Here is an 18,372-nt window from a genome sequence, read left to right as displayed (position 1 = left end):
CACCAGATCCTTAACCCACTGAGCGAGGCCAGGGATCAAACTGGCAACCTCAATGAGACAACATCAGGTTTTAACCCACCAAACCACAATGGGAAATCCTGCTTAAGATTTAAAAACAAACAAAAACCTCTGGTAACCATGTATTTGACATTTAAAAAATCTATCCAATTTATTCATTTTATATACCCCAAAATATAAAACCATAGCTCAAATAAGGTCTAAATTTCAAAACCATATTAGTTGAAATTATTTTTAAAGATTCTTACTCTGTTTACTTGTATTTCCCTGCAAACATGAAAATGATAATCCTTAAACATAAATGTTAGTAAATAAAATATTTAAAGGAAAATGCTGTCTTAATTTTAGTTAGATATTCTTTTACTGTAAATTCTAGTGTCAGCATCAAGAAACATCTCTTGCTACTAACAAGAAATTAGTTTCCTAGTTTCTTAAAAATCACTAAAGTAAAGTGGTCAATTATGGGAAAGTAATTCTGTAACAGAGTGCTTACTTCTTAGTCTATGCTGAAGGTTTAAATCTGGGCAAGAGAAAAATGGAAAAAAGGAATGACATTTTAATGGTTGGATGTCATCAGCATCTTTTCATTAGTGCTATGATTCAGTGTATAAAATTATATTTTAGCACTTCTAAGCACTTCACAGAAATATCTTAAACCAGACTCTGGAGAACCTGAAGACAGTTTTGATATTCTTCCTGCAGGACAGAATTGTAAATGAAAAACTTTTGTCAATGAAGTAAAATAAAACTAAGCTATACAGAATCAATACCAAGTGAATTTTCTTTTGTTTTCATTTTTAAATTCCACAATCCAGTCCAGTACAAAAAGACATAGTGCTCTTACTTTCTCAAACAATAAGAAAAATCTATGCCACGAGGTTCCTATTTAGATATAATTTTCCAATGATTAAGTTTTCTAACCATACTCAGTAAATTTTAGTATAATCCCCTTTATTATATTCTAATTTTAGCGTTTAATCCACTGAAATAGTTTTCCTAAGTCACTTGAGTATCTATCACACAATGATTAAGGTAGAACTGGTTCCACAGTTCTTTTCATCAAAATTTAATCCTTTCTTCCTATTCTGCCACCTTGTCAGAGAACCATATAATTTTATACCTAAAATGACACCTTTGAGACTCTTAATTCAACATCCTCATTCAGATTCAAGAACTGAGTCATCCAAGCTTTTCCCTTAAATGATAAATCAACTTGAATATACAGCATTTAAAGAACAATCTTACCTTGCACTATTTTTTAAAACTAAAAATGCTGACATTGTTCAAGCTCAGCTGAGCAATAATATATCTTACTAAACAAGGATATCTGAACCAATCAATTACTGATGGCATTTAACTCTCAACAAAATGCAGCATGTTATACCTCTGACAGACACACAAAAACTCACTGCTTTCTACTCCATGCCATTTTATGAAAAGTTAAGTACTCACAAAAAATAAAATGAAAAAAGGCAGTAAAACACATTTCTATATCCATATCCACTTAGAGAAAACTTATTTCAAACCCACTCTACACTGTACCATACCTGAAGCCACTTCCTTACAGGAAGTCTGCCTCCAACAATGAGGCCCATTTCAATGTAGAAGGAGGATATACTGAGAGTTTACTTTCTAAGCAGAAACATCTCACCTTCTGATCCTGCAACCACCAGATACAGTAAAGTGGTGTCCAAAGACTGTAATAGTCTAAAAGTGAATTCCCCTCTCTTACCAAAATGAAACTCTGCTAGGATTTTAATGTGAGTACTATAGAAGTATGTTCCAAATGTCTGCATAACTCATCTTCCAATTACCAACAGAGGGTAAGTGAGTGGGGAGAAAGAAAGCGTGCATCAGCCCCGGCTGACAAGTCTTCTGCCAACATGCAAGAGTGCACAGGGAAACCATGGTCACAGCACACGTCAACAAGAAGGCTAAGCACAAACTGCCGCCAAATGTTGCAAGAACACATTGTGTTCTTCCAAAGCAAAATTCAATGTATCTCAGGCAATTTTTGTTTCAAAAAAACAAAAACGAAAACACTTTGAAATATTTCTAGGAAAAATTTAATAGACCTTAAGAACAGTCCTCTATCAGTTAAGAAAAACACAGGGCAGTTCTTTTATTGCTAGCTCCTCACTTCCCCCTTCAGTCAAGGTTCAAGGTTTGCTCAAATCCACAGGAATTATAAAAATGGACACATGCTCACCATAAGAGTTACAGGAGAAAGGTTGGCGATCTACAGCTCAAAAATCCAACCATTCATTCAGCATGTATTTATTAAATGTTTGTCATCTGCCAGGCATATGCTAGGCATTGGTTGATGGAAAGAAAATATTTCACAAAAAGACTGCTGAAGAAGCAAGGGGCGGGTGGAGCGGGGTAGGGATATAAAAGAATTCATCCTCTAAGCAGGGAAGAAATGTGGCATCTGCTTTTGCTGCATCACTACCTTTCCCCCTCCTCATCCAAACCTCCTAACCGATCATAATAACAAATGCCAGAATTCTGAGATTCCAGGCAGCATTACTGTTTTGTTGTGCTGTTCTGGAGGACACTTTACTATAAAAATAACAAGACCCACTCTGCTCCCTCTGAAGGGAATAAGAAAAGAGGCAGAAATATGGAAAGGCTGCCAACCTCTGGATTAACTAAGGAGCTGATTAATAACATCCAGAATGAATTAAGAAAGCCGGTGACTATTTCTTTATCTCAGCAAAAAGCTGCTAAAATGCATATGGTATAAAACCAAAAAAAAAAAAAAAAAAAAAAAAAAAAACCCACAGGTAGTACTACAAAATGAATAAAATGCAAATTAACAGGAAAAAAAACAACCAAAGGAATTTTATTTATCAGAATTCCCAGCCAATCATCAAGGCTCTTTTATGAATAAAAGCAAAAATCTAGAGCACCAGTTTTCAAAGTGTGGTCTAAAAATCTTAGGGTCCTGAGACCCTTTCTTTCTGAGGGTCTATGAGGTCCTCTTGTTTCTAAATACCCATCTGCATGAGGGCAGATTTTCTTCATATATTTCAACCAAAGTAACTATCATAACAGACCATGTACAAACAGGCATGAAAAGCCAGAAACCTTCTATTAAGCTAAACAATAAGACAAGCAAAAATGTAAAACAAGGTCACTCTTCACACTAAATTGTGTTTTGGGAAATACAGGTAATTTTCATAAAAGTATTTATACTTATAAGTAACAGGTATATAATTGTTATTTTATTGTTTTCTTCTTAGGGTTACACCTGCAGCATAAGGAAGTTCCTAGGGTAGGGGTTGAATCGGAGCTGCAATTGCCAGCCTACGCCTCAGCCACAGCAACACCAGATCCAAGCCACATCTGTGACCTACACTGCAGCTTGTGGCAACTCCAGATCCTTAACATCCTGAGTAAAACCAGGGATCGAACTTGCATCCTCTTGGACACTGTCAGGTTCTTAACCTGCTGAGCCACAATGGGAACTCCTATAATTGTTATTTTTAAATGAACTAAACAATTTTTTGAATGGTTTAGCTTTAATTTCTAATATAATAAGTATCAATCCATACAACCACATAAACAAAAACTCAGTAAGCTTTAAGAGTATAAGGAGGTCCCTGTGATTAAAAGTTTGAAAACCACTGATCTAAAGATTATATAAATGAAAATAAAATAATACCACCATACCACCACCCAGTGGCATAAACCAGATAGTGCAATACTTATAGGTCATGGCCTTCAGAAATTTAATAAATGTCACAGTAGCAATGGAAATCTATTTTTCAAGCCACTTCCCAAAATATATAATGAGAGTCACTCTAAGGATTAACTACACTTTGACATTTAAGATTTTTATGGATCCATCTAAATTTCATTTAATCATGTAAATTTATTTATCAAATACTTTGAAAACATCAGGCTGATCTTGAAAATTAGGCTAAAGCTAAATAAATTTAATTATACTGAAAATATGAGTCTGCAGCAAAGAAATGTGTCCTTCTAACTGCTGATGCTGTCCAGTAACAGAGACATTGCCAGGGACATAAATAAGTAGGGTGATAATGACTTTCTAAAGATATGGATGAGCAGTTCCTGCTGTGGCACAAAAGGATCAGCAGTGTTCTGGAGCACTGGGATGAAGGTTTGATCCCTGACCTGGCAAGTAGGTAAATGATGTAGTGTTGCCACACCTGTGGAGCAGGTCACAACTGCGGCTCCCATCTAATCCCTGGCCTGGAGCTCATAAGCCGTGGGGTAGCCAAAAAAGAAAAAAAGGAAAATAGATATGGATGCACAGCTACTATTATAGAAATGTATCAAGCACTTACAAATATGTGATTATTAAATAAATAATCTCTATTAAATCAAAATCTAATTCCACTTAAGGTAATAAATTTTCCCATCAGATGTTCATTCAGTGTCAAATGTATACATATTCCTTACCTAACATGGCATACTTAAATTCTACTTCAATTCATACTTTTTTGCCTGAGAAACATGGAATTTTCTTTGTAAAGCTTATTCTAAGTACCCATGTTAAGAAAAAAAAATAGCCCTTACCCCAGTCCTGTTCATACAAGGCTTGGGAAAGGCACCATGATTCACTTATTGGCATGTGTGGATGCACAAAAATAAGATGTTTTGTGAGACTTAAGACTCCAAGAAAACACTATTTATTACATAAATTATCGGTAACTAACAAAGCACTTACTTGTGTGATTTTTGTTATGTAAATATGCATAAATCTTACACATTATATAAATACATATAAACTCTTATTTTAAAGGGTCCTTCAAATACATACGTTCTACTGAATGCCTTTGGTAAATCAGGCCTATACTATACAAATGAATAAAAACTTGTTTCCTGCATAAACACGACATGACAATTAAAAAAAGCAAAGAATGTTATGAGTTAATCTACATTTTAAAATGCAGCCAATCATTTAAAATACACAACTTCTGCAAAGACAGGGAAGGTTCATGAAAGGGTAACAGGATTTATGAAAGTTAGTATACTCTAGAAACTTTTCTAGGCAGAATATTTTATTCATTTTGCCTAACTGTAGAAAAGAACGTTTTAATGGGGTAGAGTGGGGGGGGTATTAGTATATAATGTGGGTTCTCTTTTGTAATGGCTATATTTAACTTTATCCTAAGGGGGAAAAAAAAATCAAAGAATAAGCTGTATTACAAAGTTGTTAATGGTATTATTCATAATACTGAAAAAAAATAATCTACATGTTGATCAATAGGGAGATGGTTAATGATGTACATGCATTCTGACAAAGCCACTAAAATATGTTAGTACTTTAGCAATATGTAAAAGTACTCCTAATACAATGCTACATAAAGAAAAAAAGGAGCACACAAAATTATAGGTACCATTATGATTACAATAACATAAGGGTTGAGAAAAGGCTAAATGGAAGTGTACTGAAATAAGAGTGATATGCTTTCATTTTTTCTATTTTCTAATTTTTTTGTAATATACTACATTAATAATTAGCCAGTTGATCTATCTCATATTCTAGTTAAAACATACACATACGTGCACACAAAGACTCAGTGTGAACCTTAGTAACACTAACATTCTGCCCTGGTACAACCCTGAAGAGAGAGATTCTACACAATGAGTAATAATACCTAGCACCTAAAACACACCATTACATACTTAAGCTGAACCACCAGAATTCCCCAAATTTAAAATCTGGTTACTTGAAGATATGACCATCTGTATGTATGTATGTATGCATGTATTTATTTTATTTTATTTTATTTTTGTCTTTTTAGGCCATAACTGTGGCACATGCAGGTTCTCAGGCTAGGGGTCAATCAGAGCTGTAGCTGCTGGCCTATACCACAGTCACAGCAACATGGGATCCAAACCACGTCCGCAACCTACACCACAGCTCACAACAATGCTGGATCCTTAACCCACTGAGTAAGGCCAGGGGTCAAACCTGCATCCTCATGGATGCTAGTCAGATTCGTTTCCGCTGAGCCACGATGGGAACTCCTAACCATCTGTTTTTAAGTAACACCTAGAAAGAAACTATCAATAGATGTAGTAAAGTGCTTGTAACAAATATATTTATTTTTGGCTTTCTTTATCCACTGAAATAAATCATTTTAATAAAAGTGCTATCATATCATACTTCAAAAAATGTGCCCAATAGTTCAACTGTAAAGTAGAATAGGTAATACAGGCTAATACAGACACTCATAAGTAGGCATGTCACCATATTTACTTAGTCTTAGTATTTTATGATAGTACTATTCTTTTTAAAATCAGAGACATTCAGATTTTCTTTGTCCTTCAAAATATGGGAAGCATCACAGTTCATCTAGAAAAAATTAGAAGCAGTACAATAGACTGTTTCCCAAGAAAAGTAGTGAAGAATGTATTCTAACCTCTAGAATAAGTGAGCCCCAAAATCAGTTATTTGTCTCCTAACACCCATGTCAAGAACTGCTTAAGATAGAGTTAAATTTTTTATAGTCAAAAAATGCATTAGGAAGAGTTCAGATTCTTTGGTAATTATATAAATAGACATATTTACTTCTAAAAACCTTAACCACAAACTTTAATGATGTTCGTATTCCCTTCACATGGCCAGCTCTTATGCATTTAGCCTTTGAATTTTAAATGTGAGAAAGAAAAGACAAATGTTTAACGAGCAACTAAATTCTCCAAAAGCTATGTGATGTTCATAAACTATTTATGGAAATACTACCTCCTTTAAAAGAACTTTTCTTACTTCTATAGTTCTAAACTAGGACTTTCTGTAAATTGGCATATGTATTTTATATTTGAACTAAAAAAGAACCATTTTATAATTTTGTTCAACTAAAACCATTAGATAAAATGCAGTTGGTGTACAAAACTAACTTTCATTATACATTTAAAGGGCAACATTTTCAATATGGAATCATTCTGTTACAACTTCCTATCATATCCCTCAATAATTATGACTACAAATATAATTTTTAAAATATCTACAAAAGCAATAATAATTGTCATCCAAAGACTCCCTAAAGTGAATGCATCTATTAAATAACTGTAAATCTTAATTTTCTAAGTATTTAATTAATTTTAAATATTTTGACTACTATGAACAATTAAGTTTCTCAACTTACAGGCTATCAAACATTTACAAAAACATAGTTTTATGAAAATCACATTTAAATATAAAATACATAAGAAGTAAAAACTACTGGAGTTCCCGTCGTGGCTCAGTGGTTAATGAATCCGACTAGGAACAATGAGGTTGCAGGTTCGATCCCTGGCCTTGCTCAGTGGGTTAAGGATCCGGCATTGCCGTGAGCTGTGGTGTAGGTCGAAGACGCAGCTTGATTCCGCATTGCTGTGGCTCTGGTATAGGCCAGTGGCTACAGCTCCATTAGACCCCTCGCCTGGGAACCTCCATATGCCGTGGGTACGGTTCTAAAAAAGGCAAAAAGACAAAAAAAAAAAAAAAAAACAAAAAAAAAGTAGAAACTACTGTGTATAAAATATATAAGCTACAAGGATATATTGTATAGCACAGGGAACACAGCCAGTATTTTATAATAACTATAAATGGAGTATAACCTTTAGAAATTGTGAATGACTATGCTGTACACCTGAAACTTACATAATATTGTACATAAACTCTACCTCAATTAATTAAATAAAGACAAAATATATCTGTGTTTTATAGAAGCAAGAAAAGCAAGGCTGTACTATCAAAGAGTGGAATGGAACAGCCATCTGGAAAATTTTTATCCTACATATGAATTAACTGTATATTTTGTATATGTTTTCATCATTCACTGCTTTTTACTTGGTATTTATTCATGGGTTTCTACATGCTCATAAGATACGCCTCAATTTTAAAAGGAAATGTAACCCCTAACCAGCATTATTTTCTCCTGGCTGTCCAAAGAGTCAACAAATGCAGTGCTAAAAACGAAAAGGCTTGACATGAGAAGCTGAGACTCTGCATTAGGTTTTCTGCTCATAGAAAGCAAACCTGTTTAACAGCCATCTCACAACTCTTTAACTGCTTCAAGTAAGTCTTCAGAGATTATATTCTGGGAGATTCTATGTATTAACACTCTCTGAAGGAAATCTTCCTAGATTTATTGGGTGCAAAATCATTAACTAGACTCCCCAGCCACTTATCAATAAAACAATGGCAAAGAAATGAGATATTTAGGACCACGTTTGGTGTCATCCAACTACCTCTCTCATTTATACCTATTCCCCTCCTTCAACCTTACAATCTGGAATCTAAAATCATTTCTGAAACTGCATCCTAGCAATCGAATCCTCATACAAATTAAAAGATGTTTTAAAAAATCTTCATCCTACCACCCCCACTTTTGGAAACGCCTCTTATATTCCTCCAGAAGCGTGAGTATCCACAATTCCTATGACTTCCTAGGTAACTTTTTTCCCCTCATTTATTTCTCTTTACCAAACCCAAGATCACAGACTCTGGACTCAAAATGCCTAGATTCAAATCCTGTAAACATTACTCTCTGTGAGAGAATGCAATAAGCAAGTTACTTAACTTTTATGTTTTTAGGTTTTCTCATTTTATTTATTTGTAAAATGAGGATAATAAAAATATCACGGAAATCTTAAAGATTAAATATAACTGTATACACCAGTAGATACAAGCAAAGAATTCATGACAGCCTTGAATAAAATAAATGTCAGTCATCAGAGGCAGCAGCAGCGTGTGCATGCTAAATCACGCTTAATAATTATCAGCAGGAGCTCCTGTGTGGCTCAGCAGAAACAAACCCAACTAGTATCCATGAGGAAGTGAGCTCAATCCCTGGCCTAGCTCCTTGGGTTGGGGGTCTGGCGTTGCCATGAGCTGTGGTGTAAGTTGCAGACATGGCTCAGATCCCAAGTTGCTGTGGTTGTGGCATATAGGCTGGCAGCTGTAACTCTGATTCGACTCCTGGCCTGGGAACCTCCATATGCTGCAGGTGTGGCCCTAAAAAAAAAATCAGCAGCAGAAGCAATGCTGCCACTGCTACCACTGCTATTAATCCTTTGGAAAAATCAGCCTCTTCTACAGATTTAACCAGAGGCTTCACCCTTAGACTAATGACTCCTGAAAGAAGCTATAATTTCTTATTTCCAAATTCCTACAAGTCAATTCCATTTGGAAAGTTCATAATTGGCTCAAATTCAAAGTATCTAAGCAAACTCACTTCACTCCATTCCTTAGTATCCCCACTTACATTCTTATGCTGACTTCACATTATTTTTATTTTTTAAATTCTATTTATTTGTCATGGCCTCACCAAGAGCATATGGAAGTTCCCAGGCCAGGAACTGAATCTGAGCCACAGCTGTGACCTATGCTACAGTTTCGGCAATACCGGATCCTTCAACCCACTGTGCTGTGCCAGGGTTTGGACCCACACCTCCGCATTGCACCACAGCAGAAACTCCTGACTTCACATTATTTAAGTTCAGTATCCTAAACTTAAAACTATGAAGTCATCTTAGACTCTAGCAAGTTGATCGGATGCCAAATTCTGCAGATTTGACTGTTCTTCTTCCCAGATCCACCATCCTAGTCAAGGTGGCCAAAGTTCTCAGTTCCCAAAACCCAGGTTTCTACTTTTGCTTTTAAGTTTAACTTCCCACTTCATTTCTTTTCTATATAAAACATTGGATTCCATCCCATTATGCTTTCCTATTACTGGCTTCTTTGTACACAAAAGGCTAAACTCAGCTACTCACCTTTAAAGACTTTAATAGTTCCTTCACAATCATTCATTTCTCACTTCGGCAAGAATGGTTTTCAGTTGATTCACATGCTTCCTATGGTCACTGTGGCCTGTTTAATGTTCTTATATCTGAAATGTGTATGGCCCCCACTTCTCTGCTTCTGCCCATTCATTATTTGAGGGTCAACTCAAAACTCACATCCTCACTAACCTAAAGGCATCAGTTCACTCTGCTCTCTCCTCTTTCTGGTGTCTCTTCTTTCTTTCCTATGAAGACCATGCTGGGCTCTATACTTACAACCTATCATTTACTGTGTCAAAACATAATGCTGTTACATATAACACTGAATTATTCCAATATTCTTTTATAAAGCAGACTATATCTTCTATTTTTTGTTTACCCTAGAGCATCCATAAGACAGCAGTCATTTAATATGTACCATGCAGTGCGTACTTGGGGAGTTCCAAAATTGTAAACCTCAATTTTGACAGGCTAGGGCAGTGGTCAGCAAACGTTTTCTATAAAGGGCCAGATAATAAATGCTTTAGGCTTTGCAGGCTCTACAAAAATCGTCCAGGCATGGGCTGCATTTCACCCAAAGGCTATAGTTTACCAACCCCTGCTTCTTCTGAGGAAGAGGCCACACTATCTACGGTTAAACATTTTTATCTATATTTAATTAATTTTTCTAAATGTTGGTTGCTCAAGCACTTTATATGACTTTTTGAGTTCTAACGAAAAACAAGTAACCCCTGAGTTCTTACCAGCTCTTTCAGACTTTTCTTTCTGTTCCCGTAATTCCTCACCCTGGGTAGTCATCTGTTTGATTCGACTACGAAGTTGGGCAATTTCTTCTTCTTTCATTTCCAGGGTTTCATGCATCTGACGCTTTGTCTCTGCTATAACCATTCCCTAAACAGAAGTGCAGACTCTAAAGCATTTGCATAACAAAACTGCATTATCAATAGCACATACTAAACACAATTTAAAGGGCAGAAAACATAATGTTTCTTACTAAGTACAGTGTAAGACTTCAGTATTTCACAAACTGAAGTTTGGGTTCTGTAGCATATACTAGACTATATACCACAATAACTTCAGTTACCTGGCATATCGGAGTATTTTTAATGTAAAAAGTTTTTTTAATAATAATTCGTATCTTTTCATTATTAAAAAGTTTAAAGATTTATAATCTTTCTATAAATGTTTACTATAATTTTTGCTACCAGAGTAAACAGTTTATAATGAACAAAATAGAGCCTTTTGTCCTTGGCTCAGAGCTAATCGTGACCTACTTACAGTTACTGAACTGAACTGTGGGGTACCATAGGGAGAAAGCCTTAGAGGCTGCTGAGAGTGTAATGTTACTGCTGCCACAGTGGATGGACCAAGACTGTGGTATAGATCTACCTGGTTTTTCTCCTTCCTCTTGTGACAGCCTCTGGTCCCAACACACTCCTTATTACTGTCAGTGAGGCAATGCCATTCCTCCAATTTGCTAATTGGTACTATCTTCCCACTTTCTGGATAATCTACATAAGAAATGAATGTTGCTATGGGGAAAATATAACCAAATATCACAGATTAAATCAGTCATTGTAATTAACAAAAAAATAGGTGGTTCAACTCATCTCTTGAAAAGTAAGACTCTGACAGCACTTTATGATATCAAGAAGAGTATCACCTTACTTCCAGGGTTTGTCAACCCTTGCTTTAGGGTATGACTCTTCCAGTGGGCTGAGGTTAATGAACAGATTAAAAACCAGATATGACTATACAGAGTTTCAAACAAAATTGTGGGCCTTCAAATCACAATGGAAAAGAGAGAGAGAGAGAGAAAGGGGGGTGGAGCACTGAAACCTATAGAGTCAGGTCTTAAAGAGTCACATCAATCAATTGCAATGAAAGAACCTCATCTCAATTTTGATTCAGAAAAATAGGGGAAAAAAATGTATGAGACAAAAAGTTAAATCTGAAACTGTCATATAGTTGATTACATTAAGGAATTACTATTAGATTTTTAGATGTGATCATGTGGTTACATTTTTATAAAAATAAAAAGAGCCCTTTATTTTAAAGCTACATTAAAATACTTATGGAAGAAATGATAAAATTTCTTAGATTTGCTCTAAAGCAATCCTGGGTTGAGGACAACGGGGGTTAGGAATGTACAGATAAAATTAGCCATGAGATGTTAACTGCTAGAGTTGAGTGACAGGTTCACGAAATTCATTTTATTAATCTTTGTACTTTTGTAAATGTTTCAATTTTTTCATAATAAAAAGTGTTGTTTTTTTTTAAAGAAGGCCTTCATGAATTTTGAGGAATAGAATCTAGAAAAATAAATAGAATGAAAAGATTGCTAATACATTTCAATAGCAGAACAGCTCTTACATGTTCTTAATTACATGGTCACTTAAAATACTGTGGCTATAAAGTACCATATTAAAGAAAATAGTGGATGGTGTGGAACTAACTGGGAAGCTACTTTAAAAAAAAAAAAAGGACCCATGAACTTGACTTTAGTCAAAACTGCTTGCTCATGAATTTTCTAGTTGTCTGCTGCCACAGTTGAAACTGCTATTCCAACTCTAAAATGCCATTCTCACCTATACATTCTAAAGCTTATTTGCAGAAATTTCTGTTTAGGCTAATGTGCACAATTATGACTTCTTTACTTTTCAGGCAGTTTATCTGAGAGAATAATCTATTTCTATTATATCTGAGAACAATACTTAATATCATTCACATTTAATAATGGCTTCACTATAAATAATTTAACTTTTCTCTAAAAAGTAGTTATTACTATAAACTAATTTCTTTTGCAACAGTATTGTTATAAATCAAAATGATGACTGAGTTCAAGAAATCACAGAGAATCAACCTCACATGATATAAAACTAATGCTAATAATTATATAAACGTAGAAATTAAAACAAAAAGATTTTTTGTGGAAGCAGCTATAATAATTTTGGAAAGTAGAAGTCTGAATGCTTCCGACTGCTTCCAAAAATGAATTTGGGGGCCCCTTGACAAATTTTAATATCATAAGTTTTGTTGTTTTACCTTATCTTGTTCAAGCTGTTCAATTAAGTTCTTTGCATCACGCAACTGAGTGATAAGTTTAGTCTTCTCAGCCATATGAAGCTCCTAAAAAAATTTTAAAAATTCATTTCCATCTCTAATAAAGCTTCTCCTCATATGAGAACTCTAAACATTTTATCTAATTGGAATACTCCTACAAGTCCAATAGGAGAAGAGTACTCAGGCTGTCTCAAATTATGCTAAGTGTTACGAAGCCCAGGGTGCTCGGGGGCCTCGCCACACTGTCTATGGAGGAAGGGGAAAGGCTTTCCAAAGGTGCAGGCCACGCTGGGGCCGGTGGTCCTAGCTTTACAGGGGTACATTCAACCACACTCATTTGCTCTTTTACCTTCATCTTTTCTAGTTCTTGAAGTCTTTCATCTAGTTGTTCTTGCAGGGCTTCTTTTTCACTGGTTAATAGTGTACACTGTTCCTTATGCGACTGAATTGTTTCCTTACAGCGCTGGAGTAGATTCTCTTGACGCTTAACTCTTTGCTGAAGTATTTCCAGTGTTTTAGCAGAAGTTCCATCTCCTACCATTAACCACAAAGCAGCACAAGCAGGGACAGTCAGCCAGGAATATCAGGGCTCCCTGGGAACAGCTCCCAGCACTGTCAGCACACAGGAGTATATCCTAGCCCACGCTTTCTACCGGAACCAGAGTGAGGAGAGGGGAACCCTGTCAAACCTCTACTCTTTCACTGCTTGTATGATCTGTACCTGGAGAAACTGAGTAGTACATTCACCTCTTCTGTGACCCAACCCCACCTCAAACGGCACACCACCACACTCACTAGTTAACTAATGTGAACTGATACCACCCCCCTTAAAAGAAAGTTTCATGACCATCTTTTGCTCTTCAAAAGTGCCCCCTGAGTCTTAGCTCCTATGCTAAAAAGATTAATAAAGTATTCCTTCCAAAGCATTCAATCTCTTCCAGAGAGGAGTTCTGGTAAGTACCGCTTTCTCCAACTCCTTACACTTAAGAAGTAGCCCAGGGGTATTTCAAGACCCCTTATAAGGTTGGCTGCTCAGAAAGATGGCTGCTCAGCACCTTGCTCCGGCACTGGCTGGACCAAACGTTTACCAGAAATCTCTGAGAGAAAGCTAGTGGATAGACAGTGGAAATTTTCCTGAACAGGTACCTCAAAGTATCAGAGAATATGGAAATATAATTGGATTTTAAAGCAAAAGTTAACTATTCCTTCTTTTTCAACTAGAAAGCAAATAATAGAACAAATGTCGCATCTTTGAATGTATATATATGCAATATTACTTCAAAACTAAAATAGTTAAGTATGATGAACAGTACATTCCTTAATCTTGAGCAGGTCTGACCTATTTATATGAAATCTAGCTATTGCTATCAATAAAATAGTATAATGTAATGAATTTCAATTACAATGAAAATGTAGTGCTATTCACAGACTTATAATTACTTACTTTCCCCTGAATAATGACAAAGAGCCCAAAAAACAACAAAAATTCTTGCATCTATTAAAAATAAGACAACAGGCCCAAAATGAAGGCTTATGCTAAGCCTCACAACACCAAACTGAGACTATTACAATTTCGGCCTCTCCCAGAAATGGAACATTAAACCAGTCAATCAGGAATGGCCTGATCAACTCTAAAGAGGTCATCTGCCTGATAAGACCTCCCCTAAAGAAAGGGACTTTGTCACAACCAATCCACTTTTTGCTAGCGTAACCTCCCTGTCCCACTCCTTTCTGCCTACAGAAATCTTTTGTTTTGCACAACTCCTAGAATCGCTTCTCTCTGCTAGATGAGATGCTACCTGATCCATGTATCATCAAATTAAATCAGTAAGATCTTTAAAATTGACTGAGTTGAATTCTGCTTTTCAATGCATCTTTCTGGAAACATTAGGGTCAGGGACACTTTGCTTTTACCTCAGTTCATGACCTAGAATCTCTCAACATCCTTCTCTGGTTTTTAACCTTCTGAAAAGCTGAAGCTTACCTACTGGCTCTGCATCACTCTCTGTGCTCTCTTTTGAGACACCTTCAGGCTGTGGTTCCATCTGAGGGAGTGGTTTTGATAAATCAGCATTCATTGGGCCATTTCGTAATCGTTGTTTCAGCAAAGAAACCTAAAAAACATATCCTTCATTAGAAAAACATCAGGAGAAACTATGGCAGCAGTACTTTCTTTAAAACAGAGAAGGGATAGGAGTCCTCTTGCTGTGCAGTAGGTTAAGTATTGTCACTGCAGCAGCTCGGGTGATTGTTTCATGTTTCAGCGCAGGTTTAATCCCTGTCCCAGGAACTTTCACATGCCATGGGCATGGCCAAAAAAAAAAAAAAAAAACAGAGAAGGGATACAGTAAAAGATATCCTTTTTGCAATAATGAGGAGAAAAAATCAAAATAAGAAATTTATTCCCAATGCTGGAGATTTTGATATTTGCTATCTTCAATGATACGTTAGCCAAAAGATACAATACATCAAAAATTATCCTTAAAATGAACTGATGAAAAGCAAAGAATTTCAAAAGTAGGTCATTTTAAAAAAAACATCCAGAACCTATTAGATATCCCATCAAAACCCCTTTACTCTTCTTTATCCAAAAATTCCACACTTTTTCTTTTTCTACCTGAGTCTGAAGAACACTAATATACTGATCTTTTTCCTCTAAAGATGCATCAAACTCCTCCTGGAGATGTTTTTTTGCTTGCTGGTCCATTTGGAGCTCCTAAAACATAAAATATTCACAGGAAGTTTTCAATATATAAAACAAAAAGTACAAACTTGAAGTTTTCAAAGTTTAAAAAACAACCAATCCACATTTGCATTACTCTTAAGGTATCAGCAACAATAATTAGAGACTAATCAGCATTTAAAACATTAGTACTTACCACAACAAATGATTTTATTCCTTAAAGAGTATGAAGATCCAAGAAGAGAAAGTATATTTTAGAGTTCTAATCATTGCTGAATTGATAAATATGTAGAGAGGATTAAAAAATTAGTTACTTAAAGGTAAAACTTTATTCTATTTTAAGACATCTTACTACTTGTGCTATCTTATATTCACTTGCTCTAAAACTAAACTGTTACACACTAAATAGATAATCAATAGAGCCTTCCTCCTCCCAATACATGAAAGTGATCAACAGCCAAAATCAAAAGCTTCCTCAAATGAAAAGGCTGACCTAGTTGATCAACAAACAGTGACATTTCAACTTCCTGAAAGCACTTAATTACTGCTTTCCTTAGATCATTAATGAACCTTCGAACTAAATCCAATGATCTTTACCTGCCTACCACACCAGTCACTAATAACTACCTCCTCAAGTGAGGTACCTACTTTCTGTGGCTTCAGGGCTCCTATCCATATTCTTGTCTCTTCGAGCTCCCACCACATCCCTCACTGATCCTCTCACCAACTGTCCCTCTGGGCTGAGTTCTGTCCTCATGCTTCTCCCTTACACTTGCTCATTAGAATGCCCTAGATTCACACCTGGAACCTACTGACTAGCCCATCAAAACACCTCTATTTTTATAGGATTCCTACTTTTCTAATTCCCTAAGCTCAAAATATTGCAAGTCACATTTTACTTATCTTTGCTGATCCTTATATATTATCAAATTCTCTCATAACTTTCTTTACAATGTTTAGGTCCTTTTTCCACATCCATAACCATATCTAATCTCTAATAACTTTGATGATTAATTTCCTTCAGGACCTTCTGGAGAGAATTCTTACCTCAAGCCTTCCTCTGATTTAATTCGTCCCTCACACCTCTGCTAGAAAACTTTCCTCAGACAATATTTTCAAGAGTTTATAAGCAACATACGCTTCTTGAATTGTTTCAAATTTACTCGTTCTCACACCCTGAGGTACTAACTGTCCTCTATTCTCTCACACACCCACACTGCCCTAAGATCTCTAAGCACATTATTCACTGTTCCTCCCACTAAAGACTCCTGGCTTGACTTGCCCCTGCAAGAGGAGTCTCCAAATGCTGGTATTTGGATTGAGACATGTCCAAAATGAAGTTTTCACCAATCCATGGTGAAAAAAAAGACACAAAAAGCCAATGCAGAGAGTTTTTCTTAGATCTAAATTTCTTTCATCTAAACAACTGTACTTTATTCTGACACTGTGTCCTTCCTAACTTTTCTTGTTATTTAAAAAAAACCCTTTCTTTCATGAAATAATGACAATAAAATAATCTGGTTCCTTGTTCTCAATGTCCTCACTTGAAAAAATAAAACTAGCTCTATGACAATTCTCCTTTCCCTTATTTATGAAAGGAACTGAAAAGTAATTTCCTGGTCCATGATGATCCAAAAGTCTGGATTTCACTGTCCCCATCATTCTGCACAGGCCAATTCATTAGTATAGAACAGCTGCACATCACCTTAATACAACGCAATCCTTTACTTTCTTTAAAATTCATTTCTTCTAAATAATTTTCTACATTCTACCATACTAGACTCTGTTACATGGCATCCCTAACAGCCCAAAAATGCTTCTCAATTTATATTATCATCTGGAGGTTTTAAATGTTTTCACCTCCTCATCTTAAGAAGTCCTTGGATATAATGGCAACATCTTTTTGTTGTTGTTGTTTTTGTTTTTTAGGGCTGCACTTGAGGTAGGGAAGTACTCAGGCTAGGGGTCAAATCAGAGCTGCAGCTGCCAGCCTATACTACAGCCACTGCCACAGCAACACAGGATCCAAGCCTCATCTGTGACCTAGAGTGCAGCTCATGGCAACACCAGATCCTTAGCTCACTAAGCAAGGCCAGGGATGGAACCCATATCCTCATGGATACTAATTGGTTTTGTTACTGCAGAGTCACAACAGGAACTCCTGGCAACATCTTTTAATCATGTCACCTTCTCCCTTCTCCTGCCACCTTAGACTATTCTACCAATAAGCACTCCATGAACAAAAAAGACCACAAATATAAAGGAAATCAAGAACTGTCTATTTATATCCTAACTATAGGTTGGCCAGCCTGCTATCCAACACCACCATGATAAGGATCACACTAGCTCCAAAACTGGACCCTAGTGTCTGAGGTTATTTCCCACTTTCAGAAAGCTCTTTTGATCAGATTTTGGTGACAGTAAAAACAAATCTAATCTTTCTTCCACGTGACACTACTTTCAAACTCTGAAACCAAACAAAATCGAACCCTGATTTTTTTCACAATTAATCTCACCTTCTCCCAATGTTCCTATTTCAACAAATAATAACCACCATTCACTGTCACTCAAGCCAAAAATCCTGAGATCAATCTGACTACTCCTCTCTTTTCCCACACATCCAATCATCAGCAAACCCTCAAAGTGGACAGCATTTCTCACCCTTTCTGTCCCCACCACCACTACAGCTCCAACAGTCTCTTAACAGGATCTCACTTCCTTTCTTACCCACTATAATCCATTCTTTAAAGAGTAACCAGTCTGTGACCACCCTCTCTAAAGACCTCACTCAACTTTCATCCCCTTATGCTTGCTTTATTTTTCCTAATAGAACTGTTTACTTACAGTGTGTTACATATGTA

The 18,372-nt window shown here is 36.0% G+C and overlaps 1 protein-coding gene across 1 annotated transcript in view; it reads right to left on the bottom strand.

Moving 5' to 3' along the window:
* Positions 1 to 18,372, bottom strand: part of GOLGA4 (golgin A4) — a 125,335-nt gene that overhangs the window by 55,264 nt on the left and 51,699 nt on the right. The window contains 5 exon segments of the mRNA XM_005652395.3: positions 10,509 to 10,656; positions 12,811 to 12,894; positions 13,178 to 13,362; positions 14,813 to 14,942; positions 15,446 to 15,544. Of these exon segments, the coding sequence (XP_005652452.2) occupies positions 10,509 to 10,656; positions 12,811 to 12,894; positions 13,178 to 13,362; positions 14,813 to 14,942; positions 15,446 to 15,544 (646 nt within the window).

Source organism: Sus scrofa, chromosome 13, assembly GCF_000003025.6.
Source record: "Sus scrofa isolate TJ Tabasco breed Duroc chromosome 13, Sscrofa11.1, whole genome shotgun sequence".
NCBI classification, from domain to species: domain Eukaryota; kingdom Metazoa; phylum Chordata; class Mammalia; order Artiodactyla; family Suidae; genus Sus; species Sus scrofa.
This window is presented reverse-complemented; position numbering and strand designations above follow the sequence as displayed.